Source organism: Microcaecilia unicolor, chromosome 9, assembly GCF_901765095.1.
Source record: "Microcaecilia unicolor chromosome 9, aMicUni1.1, whole genome shotgun sequence".
Lineage (NCBI taxonomy): Eukaryota > Metazoa > Chordata > Amphibia > Gymnophiona > Siphonopidae > Microcaecilia > Microcaecilia unicolor.
The window spans coordinates 31,225,353-31,243,255 of NC_044039.1; the positions used below are offsets into that span (position 1 = coordinate 31,225,353).

General features: G+C 43.5%; 1 protein-coding gene across 1 annotated transcript in view; it reads left to right on the forward strand.

The window, feature by feature from the left end:
- LOC115477644 (sodium-coupled monocarboxylate transporter 1-like) overlaps window positions 1–17,903 on the forward strand; it is an 81,831-nt gene that overhangs the window by 19,868 nt on the left and 44,060 nt on the right. Inside the window, exons 3-5 of the mRNA XM_030214658.1 lie at window positions 3,407–3,458; window positions 6,607–6,674; window positions 12,446–12,600. Coding sequence (XP_030070518.1) covers window positions 3,407–3,458; window positions 6,607–6,674; window positions 12,446–12,600 — 275 coding nt within the window. The remainder of the gene's footprint in view (window positions 1–3,406; window positions 3,459–6,606; window positions 6,675–12,445; window positions 12,601–17,903) is intronic.

The window sequence follows — 17,903 nt, forward strand, 5'->3', positions numbered from 1 at the left end:
CATATGTGTTGCCACACTGGAACAGACCGAAGTTCCATCAAGCCCAGTATCCTCTTTCCAACAGTGGCCAATCCAGGTCACAAGTACCTGGCAAGATCCGAAAACAGTACAATACATTTTATGCTGCTTATCCCAGAAATAAGCAGTGGATTTTCCCGTCCATTTTAATAATGGTCTGTGGACTTTTCTTTTAGGAAGCCATCCAAACCTTTTATAAACACCACTAACTAACTGCTTTTTCCACATTCTCTGGCAACGATTTCCAGAGTTTACACGTTGAATGAAGAAATATTTTCTTCAATTCATTTTAAATTTACTACTTTGTAGCTTCATTGTGTGCCCCCTAGTCTAAGTATTTTTGGAAACAGTAAACAAGCAATTCACGTTTACCTGTTCCACTCTATATTAAGTGCAGATCGGGTGTATTCTATAACAACACACATGGAGTTTAGAAACGCCCATGACCTGCCTAGTCCATGCCCTCTTTTTTAACTATGCAACTAGAATTTATGTGCACCAGTGCCGTAGCGAGGGCTAATGGCACCCGGGGCGGGTCGCTGCTGCGCACCCCCCCCCCCGGGTGCAGCACGGCGCGACCCCCCCCTCTGCGGTGTGACCCCCCCCCTCTGCAGCACACCCCCCCGGACCGCATTCTTACCTGCAGGAGGGCCGATCCGCCCCGAGTGCACGTCACTCGGAGCTGCGTCGGCCCCGCTGGTTCCCTGCTCTCTGTGCCCCGGAAGTTCCGGGGCACAGAGGGAGCAGGGAACCAGCGGGGCCGGCTCCCCCCGAGCACGTGCACCCGGGGCGGACTGCCCCCCCCCCCCCCCCCTTCCTACGCCACTGATGTGCACCACATTACAGAATAAGCTTAGACAGTCGTGTGTGTAAATTCTAATTAATGCGAATTAGTGCTGATAATTGGTTGTTAATATCCAATTGCCAGCACTCATTAGCTTGTTAACCAATTAGCTTATATGCATTGTTATGGAATATGTTTATTTCCACGTGGAAATCTCAGCGCGATATATAGAATCCCGGAGTTAGTGTGCAACTAGGAGGTGTGCAAGTGGGTGGAGCATGAGCATATCATGAACATGTCACCAAGCAACATGCCGTCGTATAAAATACTCCAATCAAAGAAAAAAAGCACCAAGGGCCTTTAAAAAAGGGGCACAATTCTTTATTATCAACGTCAAGTAAAAACAGTTATTCATGAAAGATCCGACACGGGCCGTGTTTCGGTGCTGTCGCACCTACATCAGGGGTCGCAATGATGACGAGGAAGGTATTTTTTTTTTTTTAATCCAAAGCAGCTGAATTATCGTCTGGTATATCTCCGTATATTCAAAAAATGACAGCTGATACTCTCAGTCAATGCCGGTATAAATGACAGAGAGGACTAGCTCTGTATTTTAGGAAGATTGATTTTCTAAATTCACGGAGGTTATATGCATTTATATTGGCATTGACTGAGAGTATCAGCTGTCATTTTTTGAATATACGGATATATACCAGGACGATAATTCAGCTGCTTTGGATTTTCTTTTAAAATACCTTCCCCGTCATCATTGCGACCCCTGATGTAGGTACGACAGCACCGAAACACGGCCCGTGTCGGGACTTTCATGAATAACTGTTTTTACCTGAAGTTGATAATAAAAGAATTGTGCCCCTTTTTTAAAGGCCCTTGGTGCTTTTTTTCTTTGATTGGACTTTTGCTTGTACTTTGCTCCCTCTTTCTGCTATATCATAGTCGTGTAAAATACTATCATTTTATGCATTGCAGGACGCACTTTAGGCAAACCCACTTACTTGCCAGCCATTGGCTTACTGTAAGTAGGCATGCCTATCTTTTAGAGCATTAATGCAGCTTTGTGCTAGTAAAGGTTTAGATGCACTTTTAAGCCATTATAGAATTTAGCAAATGCCCTCGTGGGGCACCTAAAATGAGGCAGCAAATAATAGAATTATCATCATAATCATTAAAATAGACCCACAGACAGACATCTCACTGCTACCTAGTGCCCTGCTTGATACCTTTGACTTGAGATTTTTTTCCCCATTGGTATAAAACTGTAGAAAACGCTTCTAGTATAATGAAGTGTTTTCTTGACAAAGACACATTTATCATTTATTTAGATGGACAAACCCTAAGGCCTAGAGCCTATGACACAGGGAAATGCAGCTCTGATTTCCACAGGATATTCTGCAAAACCATCACTTTTACCTTCAACCCCAAGAGGGTCAGTGAAGCAGGCACTGAGATGAGACTGTTTGCTTTTATCTGGTGGCCTTTATGTTCTCTTATATTGAAAAGGAAAGGTAGCATTAATCTATGGAGTGGAAGAGTAGCCTGGGGAACTGGGTTTGATTCCCACTGCAGCTCCCTGTGACTCTGGGCAAGTCATAGTAACATAGCATAGCACTAGATGACAGCAGAGAAAGACCTGTATGGTCCATCCAGTCTGACCAACAAGATAAACTTGTATATGCTACTTTATATGTATACCTGACCTTGATTTGTCCCTGCCATTTTCAGGGCACAGACCGTAAAAGTCTGCCCAACACTAACCCCGCCTCCTAACCACTAGCCCCGCCTCCCAACCACCGGTGCGGCCACCCGATCTCTGCTAAGCTTCTGAGGATCCATTCCTTCTGAACAGGATTCCTTTATGCTTTTCCAACGCATTTTTGAATTCCATTACCGTTTTCATCTCCACCACTTCCTGCGGGAGGGCATTCCAAGTATCCACCACTCTCTCTCCGTGAAAAAATACTACTTGACATTTTTCTTGAGTCTGCCCCCCTTCAACCTCATTTCATGCCCTCCAGTTCTACCACCTTCCCATCTCTGGGAACTCACTTAACCCTCCTGTGCCCCAGGTACAAACAAGTACCTATATATACTATATAAACCACTTTGAATGAAGCTGCAAAAACCACAGAAAGGTAGTATCTTGCCCTTTTGTTTTGCAGAAGCATACATACTCCTTGTTCCTTTGCTTAATAAGTTTTGGAAGCAATGAGCATTGTAATACTAGAGTTTCAGATAAATGCCCTACAAAGACAACAGTTTGAAAAAGATAACTTATGGGCATACATTTTTAACATTCCTTTCCTCCTGTGATGTGTAATATGTGCAAAAGGCAGCTCAGAGCAGTGAGTGAAGTTTCATTGTTAACCTGTGACTAGAGCTACAGAGAATCTCAATTTAAGCATGTGCCAACACTTTAAAGCTTGTGAGCAGAAACTCTCCCACTTAAATATCATTGGAAGGAAGTCAATTGTAATGGGGGCAGGAGAGAAAATGATAAGCTGTTGACCAAATAAAAAAAAAAGGCTTTCTACTGAGTCACTTTTTCAGAAATTTCATACCTGTTTTTCCTATTCTTTTGTTTTCTAGATTTTATATACCGGAATTGTGATCTATGCTCCAGCTCTAGCACTGAACCAAGGTACTGGTATGAATAATCACATTTGAAGTTGAAGACGAGGCTGTGATCGATTGATGTTCAAATGATGATGCAAAGGCAGCAGATGAATTGTGTATGGCATTGATTTTTGGTCCACACTAAACTCCAACTTATATATGCAAATGTCTCTTTATTATAAATACTTATGCCTTATACCAGCTATTAACTTTAAACATTAAACCACTCATTCATCACCTTTCAACCACCACTCACCCTATATACGTTATCTAAAATGTCTTTAGAAATTTAAATATCAAACCATTATACATGAAAAAAATCCTGCTTCATCACATTGATGAGGCAGACAGTTCATAGCACTCAATAATGTCCACTGCTGTAATATGCTGTAAAACCGTCATAACGACATCCACTGTGTGACCTTTTGTTAGTCAATTTTCAGCAGCTGATTATGTTGCTCCTCTTTGGCATATAGGAACTATAGCACACAGGAATTGTCAGCACTGCTGTTTACAAACCACCACATTATCCTGTGGCTTTCATTGTATAGGTTTCACAAGTATCGGGTGAATGGGCAAACCCTCCACAGGGTAGTTACAAACAACTTGATTCCCCAATGCTGGACCGCATTACATTTTTCTCTCTTAAATGCTGGACCGCATTTCGCTTCCCTTCTTCAGGGGGAACCACCCGAACATTTTAAATGTTATATGCGACTGCTTGCCTGAATGGTGCTCACACCGGCAAAGGGCTAAGATCGCTCCACAGGAAACACCTGTCTGCCTCATCGATGTATAATGGTTTGATATTTAAATTTCTAAAGACATTTTAGATAACTAGTATATAGGGTGAGTGGTGGTTGAAAGGTGATGAATGAGTGGTTTAATGTTTAAAGTTAATAGCTGGTATAAGGCATAAATATTTATAATAAAGAGACATTTGCATATATAAGTTGGAGTTTAGTGTGGTGTAATGTTGTTTATATACTCCGACTGAATTGGTTTTCTCCTCTTTTTTGTAAGATAGATTTTTGGTGCTAATTCATGTTCAGGAATGGAATTAAGTAGACAAAATAATGAGAGATGTAAAGGAATGGAGGTTAAGAACAAGGTGGACTGATGTACAATTACGTTTTTGTTTAAGTAATTTAAATAAGCAAGCAAGAAGCCAAGACTGGGCTTGCCTTTTTTTCTTTGCACTTTTTAAGGCTCTAAGGGGCCTATTTACTGGTGTGGTGCATTTAACACATGCTAAGAGTATAAATTAACGCATGGAAAGTACAAAGCCTGTGCAATAACTGTTAAGGACATGGCCAGCATCTGCCCTGCATTTACTGCACACGTTAAAATGCTTGCCTTAAGGTAACAGATAAGTAGCTCCTACAGAAATTGTAGCCTGTCTCAGTACAAGAAGCTTTTTTCTCCTAAGTTGAGTCCACTTGGACACATCTGGAAAGACTTGGCATCTCTAGCATGGTAGAAAAGACTCGGAAATAGCCTCTTTATCTTGTAGAAATGCAAAGAATAGCAGCAAAATAGAGCCAGACTTAATTTCCTCTTGTGAAGATTCTAAAATAGCCGAAACATCTAGCAGCGAAGGACTCTCCTCTGACCGAACTATCGGTTAGATAGTAAATCTTCTGTAAAGGCAGAAAAGCAGTTCCTGAATGACCAATATGCTAGTATTACAAACATGTAACTGGTGTATAAAAGACAGTGCCTACTTCCTGGAATTATCCCATTTCAGGATGGTTTATAACAGAGAGCGTAGGATAAGAGGACAAGAAGGTGCGTACTTAAGTACTATTCTATAAAGAAAAGTAGGCATCTACTTTTCTTAAAGCACTAGTGTAAGTTACAGGCGTGAACATTTACACCAACTTCAGTTAAGTGAGAGTATTTTCTGATCCTTGCAAATATTTGTGTGCTCCTCCTATGATCTGCCCAAACTCCACCCCTCTGCATGTCCAGTGGCAGTCATGGCACATACTTTTCAACTCATTGAAATTACAGACAGGCGTAAATGATTAAAATGCCCCAAAATGGGCATATAGGGCGACTATTCAGTAAATGGTGCCTACAGTTAGGCTACTAAGGAGACACGAAGGTGACTCAATAAAACGATGATGCTGTATTGGTCTAGAAGATTTATTGGTCAACAATGACTCAACACGGCCATGTTTCAGCCAACTGGCCTGCTTCAGGAGTCTTCCTATGTTGTGTGGATTGGTCTATCAGTATTGCTTGCTCTAATGAAGTGTCGTTATGCTCATATTAGCCCTCTCCTCAAGTCACTTCACTGGCTTCCTATCCGTTTCCGCATACAGTTCATACTCCTCTTATTGACCTATAAATGCGTTCACTCTGCAGCTCCTCAGTACCTCTCCACTCTCATCTCTCCCTACACTCCTCCCCGGAAACTCCATTCACTGGGTAAATCTCTCTTATCTGCACCCTTCTCCTCCACTGCTAACTCCAGACTCCGTTCCTTTTATTTTGCTGCACCATATGCCTGGAATAGACTTCCTGAGCCGGTACGTCAAGCTCCATCTCTGGCCATCTTCAAATCTAAGCCAAAAGCCTACCTTTTTGATGCTGCTTTTAACTCCTAACCCTTATTCACTTGTTCAGAACCCTTATTTTATCATCCTCACTTTAATATTCTCTTATCTCTTGTTTGTCCTGTTTGTCTGTCCTAAATAGATTGTAAGCTCTGTCCAGCAGGGTCTGTCTCTTCATGTTCAAGTGTACAGTGCTGCCTACATCTAGTAGCACTATAGAAGTGATAAGTAGTAGTAGTAATAACCACTAATATATATCCCAAGTAGTCCTCTCACATAAATCAATGGTGTCTATATCCACTCAGGATTCAAAAAAGCTATTAATTCATTACTCATCTACAGACCTCAGCAGCAAATATTGTATGATGAAGATGTGAATTGATTGTATTATTTGTTTGTTGATGTTTTTTATTATTTTATGTATGGGAATTTGTAACCTGCGTAGAATAATGAGATAATGCGGAATATAAGATTTTATAATAAATAAATATTCAGAGACACTACCTGGATAGAACCTCAAAATGTCCTGGTCATCTGGACTTATCCTTATAAGTGCTTTTGAATTTTGATGTGCATATATAATCTTTTTTTTAATCTCCCTTTTGTTTTCAGTCACAGGCTTTGATCTGTGGGGTGCTGTGGTAGCCACCGGAATTGTCTGCACTTTCTATTGCACATTGGTAAGTCAACAATCTAAGTTGAGAAGTTTGCTTTTTCCTGCATCCATAGAGTTCTTCAGTTGGCAGCTCTTGCTTTGAGGTGTTGAGTTACTTATTGTTTTTGTTTGATTGTCTTGTGGACCTGCTTCTTTCAGTCTTCATATGTAGACTAAACCAATGATACCCCTCTTAAGGAACAAGTGTATTTGATTGTGGGTTTTTTTTTCTCTTAGTATGAATGATTTTCCTGTACTCATTTGGCATTCCGTTCTGTTATTTAATCTGAAGTGGTTTTTAACTCATTGCCTTGTAGACCACCCTGTGGTGCTTACAGGAAGGGTGGTGTGGAGGGGCATTTTTGAACAGGAAAGAAGGTCAATTTCGATAAAGATAGAAGTCTATATTTTGTGTTTGAAAATACTATGGATGTCTTGTGATTTGGACAGGTTTTTTTTTGGTCCATTTTCGAACAAAAAATGTCCAAATGCAAAATATCCAAAACAGAGGAGGAGTGGCTTAATGGTTAGAGCAGTGGGCTTTGATCTTGGCCACATAGGTTCAATTCTCACTGCTGCTTCTTGTGACTTTGGGCAAGTCAAATACACAAGGGGCATTTTTGGATATGACATCTAAGTCTGAATTTGGACTTTTTTTTTGTAAAACATCCAAAATCAGAACAGGAAAGGTCATTTTCTACAAAAAAAAGTCTATCTTTTCCTTTTGAAAATGCTGTTTGGAAAAACATTTTGTGATTTGGACATTTTATTGTTTGGTCCACTTTCAAGGAAAAAAAATGTCCAAATGCAAAACGTACAAAATACACAAGAAAATCTACAATAGAGTTAAACCATTCACAAGTTCTAAGTGTGGTATAAGCTTTGGTTGTAATGGAAATCTCAAAGCGCATCAGAAAGTCCACACAACAGAAAAAACATTTGCATGTATAGAGTCTGGTAAAAGCTTTGGTCAGAAAGTAAACCTCACAATGCACCAGAGAATACACACAGGAGTGAAACCATTTACTTGTCCTAAGTGTGGTACAAGCTTTGGTTGGAAAGAAAGCCTCACACAGCATCAGAGAATCCACACAGGATTGAAACCATTTACATGCACTGAGGAGATAAAAGCATCAGAGAATCCACACAGGATTGAAACCATTTACATGCACTGAGGAGGTAAAAGCTTCAGTTATATTGGGACAGGTAATTAGGGAATGTACACTCTTGCTATGAAGTATGGAAAAATAGCAGTCTGCTATTTAGATATATATAATGAGACCTCCTTTTTATCTATAGATCTGAATTCAAAGCCCAAAATCTACTCGCACACAATAGACACCAGGCTCAGATGTTATTAAAAAAAAAAAAAATAGAAAGCTTGGCATCAGGTAGAATAGTGGAAAAGTGACATCCCAGGAAAGCAATAGGGCATCCTTGGGGGCACTGCAGTGGACTTTATAAAATGCCCCCACGTACACATCTCACCATTGCTCCCTTACCTTGTCTGGTGAGCCCACCAAAACCCAACCAACACCCACTACCCCCAACTGTACATCACTACCATAGCCCTTACAGGTGAAGGGAGCACCAATATGTGGGTACAGTGGGTTTCTGGTGGGTTTTGGAAGACTCACAGTTTCCTCCACAAGTGTAACAGGTAGGGGGAGGTAGAAGCCTGGGTCCAGTGGTGTGCTGGTAAATGTTTAACAACAGGCTCTCTCCCCCGTCCCCCTCTGCACCCCCGTCCCCCTCTGTGCCCCCCCTCCCAAATTGCAGAGCTGACTATAGCCGGGGAGAGAGCCTGGGAGGGGGGTGGCAATGCATTATCCAGGAAAAAAAAATTAAATGATCCCAGGTTCCAATCTAATTCATGTTTAATGTGGGATAAAATGCCATAAATAAGTAAATAAATATAAACTTTTAATGTTGAGCACCTGATTCTCAAAGTGAACATACTCCAAACACTATAATGAAAATAAAATGATTTTTTTTCTACCTTTGTTGTCTGGTGACTGTTTTTCTGATCATGCTGGCCCAGTATCCGATTCTGCTGCTATCTGTCCTCTTAACTCCGTTTCCAGGGCTTCCTTTCCATTTATTTCTTTCCATTTCTCCTTTCTTCTTCATTTCGGGTCCTCAGCTTCTGCCTATTTTCTTCATCCATGTGCAGTTTTTCTCCTCTCTTCCTTTTCCCTCATCTCATATCCTCCCTCACTCTTCTCTCCCCTCCATCTATGTCCAGCATTTCTTCTCTCTCCCCTCCTCTCCCCTGCCCTGCATGCACCCATGCCCAGCAGTGACCCTTCTTTCCTCTGCCCTCCATCCACCCATGCCCAGTAGTGACTCTTCTTTCCCCTGTCCTCCATCCACCAATGCCCAGCAGTGACCCTCCTCTCCCCTGCCCTCCATTCACCCATGCCCAGCAGTGACCCTAATCTCCCCTGCCCTCCATCCACCCATGCCCAGCAGTGACCCTTCTTTCCCCTGTCCTCCATCCACCCATGCCCAGCAGTGACCCTCCTCTCCCCTGCCCTCCATCCACCCATGCCCAGCAGTGACCCTCCTCTCCCCTGCCCTCCATCCACCCATGCCCAGCAGTGACCCTCCTCTCCCCTGCCCTCCATTCACCCATGCCCAGCAGTGACCCTAATTTCCCCTGCCCTCCATCCACCCATGCCCAGCAGTGACCCTTCTTTCCCCTGTCCTCCATCCACCCATGCCCAGCAGTGACCCTCCTCTCCCCTGCCCTCCATCCACCCATGCCCAGCAGTGACCCTCCTCTCCCCTGCCCTCCATTCACCCATGCCCAGCAGTGACCCTAATTTCCCCTGCCCTCCATCCACCCATGCCCAGCAGTGACCCTCCTCTCCCCTGCCCTCCATCCACCCATGCCCAGCAGTGACCCTTCTTTCCCCTGCCCTCCATCCACCCATGCCCAGCAGTGACCCTTCTTTCCCCTGTCCTTCATCCACCCATGCCCAGCAGTGACCCTCCTCTCCCCTGCCCTCCATCCACCCATGCCCACGGAACTCCCTTCTCTCCCCTGCCACCCCTCCCGCGTTGTTCACCGGCGACTTCTCCTCCCTCCCTCCCTCCCTCCGGATCCGTCCATCACCAACCTGACTCTTCTAATTCTTCGGCAGGGCAGGCAGTCTTGCCTGCTCGCTCCCAGCGCTGACTCTCCCCTGCCGGTTCGCGCTTCAAAATGGCCGCCGAGACTTCAGTAGAAGTCTCGCGAGGCCGCCTCTGGAAGTCTCGGCAGCCATTTTTAAAGCGCAAACCGGCAGGGGAGAGTCAGCGCTGGTAGCGGGCAGGCAATACTGCCTGCCCCGCCGAAGAATTAGAAGAGTCAGGTGAGGGATCGGGCAGGCGGGAGGGAGGAGAGTCGTCTCGCAGTGGGAAACAACCGGCTCGCAAGTTGGTACAAAATGTAACAACCGGCTCTTGCGAGCCGGCTCCAGCACACCACTGCCTGGGTCCACCTGTCAGCAGTGCACTGCACCACTACTAGACTACTCCAGGGACCTGCATACTATTCTAATGGACCTGAGTATAACATCAGAGTCAGACAAGTAATATTTGTAATCATATTTCTTGTGGATGGGAGGAGTAAGGGCATCTTTTTGTGTGGAGTGGCGGAGTAGCCTAGTGGTTAGTGCAGTGGACTTTGATCCTGGCATAGTGGGTTCAATTCATTATAAAAACAGGTCTAGCTCAAAAACATTTTTGTTTTGTCCTATTATGGCTGAAAGACGTCTAAGTCTTAGGAACACCCAAGTCCCGCCTTGAACACGCCCCTGGCACGCCCCCTTGAGATTTAAACATCCTTCTGATGGTCTTCAGAGAAAAACGTCTAAAAAGAGGTTTTGAAAATACTGATTTGGACGATTTTGTGAGATAAACGTCCAAATGCAGACTTATGTCACTTTTTGGACATTTTTCTCTTTTGAAAATGAGCCCCATAGTGAATCAAACTAACTATAAACCATTGTGATAGCCACATTAGTAGCATTACATTAATGTTAGATTTGGATCTGATATTTAATTAATGTCCTTTTCCAAATGTAAGTTTGAAGACAAGCTGCAAGAAGGTACTCAATTAATTAGTGTACAACCTAAAAAATCATCATCTTGACTTTATACACGGGGAGAACCACGATCAAAGGTACTTCTGCGGGTAAAACACTGTTTTACCCAATGAAATAGCAGCATCTGCCCATAGGGAGGTGGACAGGTTGTTGCTCCAACCCCCCACCCCCCCCCCCCCCCCCCACACACACACCCGTGACTCCAACAAAATATTTCACTTACTGCGTGGCCCTGTGGGGGAAGCACTTACTGCCATCCCTTGAGGTGGCGGTAAGGGCTCCCGTGCTAAACCAGCAGTAACCAAGTAGCATGCAGTGCTGCCTGATTACTGCCAGCTTAGCGCCTGTGGAAATAGTTTTCAAATATTTCATCTAGTGCCGGAAATGCCGCACGCTGGGGGTGGAGCTACCACCAACCCGCGGGCACCGGCAGTAATTCCACCCCCAGCATGCAGCATTTCCGGCACCAGATTGGCGTGTGTTAAGCCTGTGTCAGGCTTACCACTGCTTTGTAAAAGGGCCCCAGAGGAAGGTGGAAGTTTTTGACGCAATGATTGATGAGAAACAGGTTGTTTGAAAAGTTATACATGTATAAGTCTTTTGCTTCCTATTAATGAAGATATTGGATTAATTCTGGTCATTTGAGTTATGAACACAGATACAGTGAAGTGTTTTCAACAGTGTCTTTTGTCCTTCACTCCTGTAATATATCATTTTTAGCATTCTATAAGTTGCACGTATTACTTGGTGACACACCCATGGCTCATCCATGCTCTGCCTCTGTGTAAGCTCCTCTCACAGTTATGAGCTAAGTGACTTTGATGCTTACATTCCAGAATACTGCCTGGTGCTTATACGAGTATCAGCCAGTTATTGGTGCTTCTGATACACGTGTTATTATTCTATAACATAAGCGCACACTTGGCGCCTAACATTAGATAAAAAGTTCACACAAGCCCAAATATTCAATCTGAAAATCTCTCAAAAAAATAATTCTTTCAATGCTTAAGTACTACATGCGCAGGTACACTGAAAGAGAAAAACATTTAAGCACTTAGAAAAAGTGGAGAAAAAAAGGCCTCAGTCAAGCCACCCAGCCAATCCAAGTTATAAGGCCTAATCATGGCTCACCATCACAGGTGTAAAAAAAACTCCACTCAACCAAGGTGCTTAAAATAACTTTTCAAAAACTCCAACAGGGTAACAAACACATCTATATATCCACAGGAAATTAAAAAAAAAAAGTCACAAATGCAGTGGTTACGACACAGGATCGCTATCCCTGACGCAGATGGACATGTTGGTTAGCTCTACGTTAGATAAGAAGATAAGTGGATGATTATCAAGCTACCAACGTGCTATGAATGGGTTTAAACAGTGACTTTTGTTTTGATTTCCTGTGGATATATAGATGCGCTTGTTACCCTGTTGGAGTTTTTGAAAAGTTATTTTAAGCACCCTGTTTGAGTGGAGTTCTTTTTTTTTTCCACCTGTGATGGTGAGCCGTGCTTAGGCCTTATAACTTGGATTGGCTGGGTGGCTTGACTGAGGCCTTATTTTCTCCACTCTTTGTAAGTGCTTAAATGTTTTTCTCTTTCAGTGAGCCTAAGATTAGATGCCAAGTTATAGAGTTACCCTTTTAGAATATTCAGAATTGTGGCTATTTTTCTGTAGCTCCATATTATTCCCTTTTTGTTTCCCACAGGGAGGTCTAAAAGCTGTTGTTTGGACCGATGTGTTCCAAGTTGGAATCATGGTTGCTGGCTTTTCTTCAGTAATTATTCGAGCAGTGGTAGTTCAAGGTGGAATTGAAACTATTTTAAACGATTCCTACTACGGAGGGAGACTGAATTTCTGGGAGTAAGTTTCTTTTGTTTTTTTTAATGTTTGAATATTTTTATTAAGCATCATTACAATACAACAATGTATATGTATTCATTTTTCCCCACGTTTTCCCCCCTCCTCTCCCTCCTCCCCCTCCCAGCTCTATTTCAACTGTCCTTATTGGGTTAATCGCTGAAATCGAGACCACAGTTCAGAAGCTGGGTTGTACCTTCCCATTCTTTTGTCCATTAGCTGTTCCAGTTCTCCGACCAGGGAAAGTTTCAGAGTCCAGTCCAGCTCTGAGGGAGCCATCTGTTTCTTCCAGTGCGTTGCAATGACACTCTTAGCCGCTGTTAAACAAATCCTCTTAAGGCGTCTTTGCCATTTAGTTCCTCTTCTGTTACCGAGACCCAGAAGACACCAGTGCGGCGTGATTGGAAGGGCTTATTCGTGCTTTCTGAAATTTTCGTCGTTACTGTTTTCCAAAACGATTGTAGAATCCGGCACGACCACCAAATATGCAAGAAAGTCCCCTCCTCATCTCCACACCTCCAACACAGTGGGGATGCCGAGGAGAACATAGCATGTAATCAATGCGGGGTATAATACCACCACGACAATATCTTAAAGGCATTTTCTTTTAACAACACACAATTTGAAGCTTTTTTGACTTCCACTCATTTACTGTAAACTCCCGTTGCAGATCCTGTTCCCATTTTATCATATAAGCACATTTCTCAAAAGATCTACCTCTAATCAATTTGTACAACATAGATATAACTCTTCTCATTTTCTTAATGATTTTTTTATGGAGGTTCTTTAGATTTTCCAAAATCTCTCTTGCAAACAATTTTACATTCTGGGGGTTATTTTCTGCATGTAAATCCTTCCTTTGCTGGGTAAAAGAGGCGAACCCAGGAATGGGGTTAGAGGTAAGGAGTTAGGGGTGAGAATGGAAAACATATGCAGGGATTTCATTTTGAAGGTTCTACATATAGGACTAGATTCTGTATATGGTGATGTAAAAATCAGTGCCGAAAAAAATACACCTAGGTGTATTCGATAAACCGCGTTGAACTTTAGGTGCGGTTTATAGACTATGCCTAGAGCCCATCAGTGCAACTAAATCTGGTTATGGGAATTTATGCCAAGTAAAAGTTGGTGTAAATCCTGGCAACTAACTCAGGCACTGAGCAGATGTATACTGTAACAGCGCGCATAATTTAAATGTTTTAAAAATTTGTAATTTGCAAATGATGACGAGTAAAGACACTTGTTACAGTAAAATAAGCAACAATTTAGGAAAATTTCATACAGAAATATCAAGAAACACCTCTTTTCTTAGACCACAACTGAGGGGGGAGGAGCCCAGAAATTCAATGGAGATTAGTGAGCACATAATTTTTAGAAACGCCCACCATCTGCCCATTCCACGCCCTTGGCCATGCCCACTTTTTCACAGTACGCATTAGAGTTTACACACATCCCTTTATAGAATACGCTTAGGACGTTGTGTGTGTAAATTCTAACTAAAACCAATTAGTGTCAATAATTGCTTGTTAATTGGCCATTATTGTCACTGATTGGCTTGTTAAACCAATTAAGTTGCATGTTCAATACAGAATACGACCAGAATTGCGTGCACACCAAGATGGCGTTTTGAACAGTCAGGCAGGCGTTTGTGAGCTCCTGACCTCCCATGATTTTGCCTGGCATTTTGGAGCCTTTCCCTATGATAGACATGGGGAAGCGGAAAGGGAAAACCGGGGCTTTATCCTCCTCTAGCCCTGGGGGTAATCCTACCTTTCGCCAGACAACCCTGGAGAGATTTGGCTTACAAACGCTGGAAGAGCCGGCACCTACTTCACTTGGATCCGCGGTTTCCCTGCAGGATTGCAGCATAGAGGAATTGTCTCTTAGTCTTCCCTCTAGTGCAGCTCCTCCAAGACCCTGAAGCAGTTTGGTGTCGGCATTGTCATGGGGTAGTGAGACGCCCGAAGTGGATTGTGCCTCCCTGCCTGCAATAGGAGGTCCTGTCATTGTCTGTACCCCAGGTTTGGAAACATCAGGAGGAGTGCAGGCTGCCATGCCTGCTCCCCCTTTGAACTTGGGAGTTGCTGTCAGGGGCGTAGCCAGATGGCCAATTTTGAGTGGGCCTGATCCCAAGATGGGTTGGCATGTAATCCATCCCCCCAGCCCCCCCCCCCCCCTCCACTTTGCTCCTCTCTCCACCTTTCCCCCTCCCGCAAACCCCAAATATTAAATACCTGAGCTGTTGGGGATCCCCAAACCCTGCCAGCTGAAGATTTCCTACTCCTCAAGCAGCCAGCGCTTTTCCAAATGGCAGCCGACAGCACTTGCTTCAAGCTGATTTTATTGCCAGTAAGCTGTGCATGCTCAGTGCTTTTGCATGCGCGAAAACTGAGCATGGGCAGAAGGGCCGGTCTCAGCGTCAGCTCAAGGCAAGTGCTGCTGGCTGTCATTTGGAAGGAGAGAAATTCTTCAGCTGGCAGGGTGTGGGGATCCTCACCAGCCACAGCAAGAGTTCCACAATTTTGGGTGGGCCTGAGTCCAAAGTGGGTAATCCCCGGCCCACCCAGGCCCACGTGTGGCTACGCCACTGGTTGCCGTTACTGGATCTGGTGGTTTAACAAGACCATGGAGTCCTTGAGTTCTTCTCTTCTTCAAATTACTAGCTCCGTAAAGGGTGAAGTCTCTGAATTAAAACATTCTTGTCAGACTCTGTCTGGGTATTTGGATCTTCAGATGTCTAGAACTGATTTAATAGATGGTAATCTTAAACAGTTGCAGAGTTTTGCATCAGTGACTGTCAGGGAGAGAGCTATTCTAGCTTGGAAGCTTGAATATTTAGATAATCAAGGAAGAAGGAATAATTGGAGATTTTTACATTTTCCTAAATTTTAAATTTTTTTTTTTATTTTTGTTACATTTGTACCCTGCGCTTTCCCACTCATGGCAGGCTCAATGCGGCTTACATGGAGCAATGGAGGGTTAAGTGACTTGCCCAGAGTCACAAGGAGCTGCCTGTGTCTGAGGTGGGAATTGAGCTCAGTTCCTCAGGACCAAAGTCCACCACCCTAACCACTAGGCCACTCCTCCACTGTTGCTACTATTTGAGATTCTACATGGAATGTTGCTATTCCTCTAGCAACATTCCATGTAGAAGTCGGCCCTTGCAGATCACCAATGTGGCCGCGCAGGCTTCTGCTTCTGTGAGTCTGACGTCCTGCACGTGCAGGACGTCAGACTCACAGAAACAGAAGCCTGCGCAGCCTTCTACATGGAATGTTGCTAGTGGAATAGCAACATTCCATGTAGAATCTCCAATAGTATCTTGTTACATTTGTACCCTGCGCTTTCCCACTCATGGCAGGCTCAATGCGGCTTACATGGGGCAATGGAGGGTTAAGTGACTTGCCCAGAGTCACAAGGAGCTGCCTGTACCTGAAGTGGGAATCGAACTCAGTTCCTCAGTTCCCCAGGACCAAAGTCCACCACCCTAACCACTAGGCCACTCCTCCACTCCACCATTAAATCACCATTAATTCCTGCATTGGATATGCTGAAGAAATATTTTCCTGACATATTGGGGGTTCCAACTGAGGGACTTCCACCCATAGTCAGAGCTCAATATTTATCTAGTACTTTGAGAACCTCTTCTGTGAATCCTCAACCTGAGTTAAATCTCACTGAATTTCTGGAGAGTTCAAAGGAGGTTATAACTGAAAGAACAACTCTTTTAATGACTTTTACTCTGGAACCAGATAGAAACAATATATTTCGTTTGTACTTTCGTTACATGAATGCATTTTTTTTTTGCGGGGGGGGGGGGGGGGGGGGGGTCTAAGGTTCAAGTTTTTCCAGATTTAGCAAGAGATGCACAGAAAAGAAGATGAAAATTCTTGGCTTTAAAACCAAGAGTTCTCTCTCTGGGTGGATCCTTTGTACTTAAATTTGCCTGTAAATGTTTGGTGTCTCCAAATGCTGTTAATTATGTTTTCTTAAGCACTAAGACATTGCAGGAATTTATTTCTCATAAGGAGGGTGAAAGAAATGCTTCCTTGAATGAACTCACTTGATATATATGCTGTATAAACTGTCTGCGAGTGCTTGACTTTAGATGACGGCAGAAAAAGACCTGCACGGTCCATCCAGTCTGCCCAACAAGATAAACTCATATGTGCTACTTTTTGTGTATACCCTACTTGATTTGTATCTGTCCTCTTCAGGGCACAGACCGTATAAGTCTGCCCAACACTATCCCCGCCTCCCAACCACCAGCCCCGCCTCCCACCACCGGCTCTGGCACAGACCGTATAAGTCTGTCCAGCACTATCCCCGCCTCCCAACCACCAGCCCCGCCTCCCACCACCGGCTCTGGCACAGACCGTATAAGTCTGCCCAGCACTATCCCCACCTCCCAACCACCAGCCCCGCCTCCCACCACCGGCTCTGGCACAGACCTTATAAGTCTGCCCATTTTCCTGCTCCATTATTGATTTAGATTCATAAACTATTCTTCTTAGTTATCTGCTTGAATCTTGGTCAAGAATTTCTTGGACTAAGTTTGAAGGACTATTTTCTTAATTTTCTTTAAGGTCAATGTACATGGTTTTGCTGATTTTGCTAATACATTTATAAGTTTATTCTTTGAATGTAATATTATCAAACCTATAAATAAAAAAAAAAAAAAAGAATTGTGTGCACAACTGAAGTCGCATTATATAGACTCTGGGGAATAGCAGGTGCAATCTGTGGTCGCCTTTGGGTCTGCAGTGTCAACATCTTCCAAAGTAGAGCAGTGTGGTAGCCGTGTTAGTCCACTCTTAAGGTTATTAATATAAATCAAACAAAATAAAACATGGAAAAAAAAATAAGATGATACCTTTTTTTATTGGACATAACTTAATACATTTCTTGATTAGCTTTTGAAGGTTGCCCTTCTTCGTCAGATCGGAAATAAGCAAATGTGCTAGCTGACAGTGTATATAAGTGAAAACATTCAAGCATTACTATGACAGTCTGACAGGGTGGGAGGATGGGGGTGGGTAGGAGGTATGCATGGGGACATCAAAGCATAGCATTGATATTCTAACAGGATGGGTGTGGATAGGTGAGGAGTGGGGTGATCAACAGAGAAATACAGCTTATCCACACCTATCCACACCTATCAATGCTATGCTTTGATGTCCCCATGCATACCTCCTACCACCCCCATCCTCTCACCCTGTCAGACTGTCATAGTAATGCTTGAATGTTTTCACTTATATACACTGTCAGCTAGCACATTTGCTTATTTCCGATCTGACCAAGAAGGG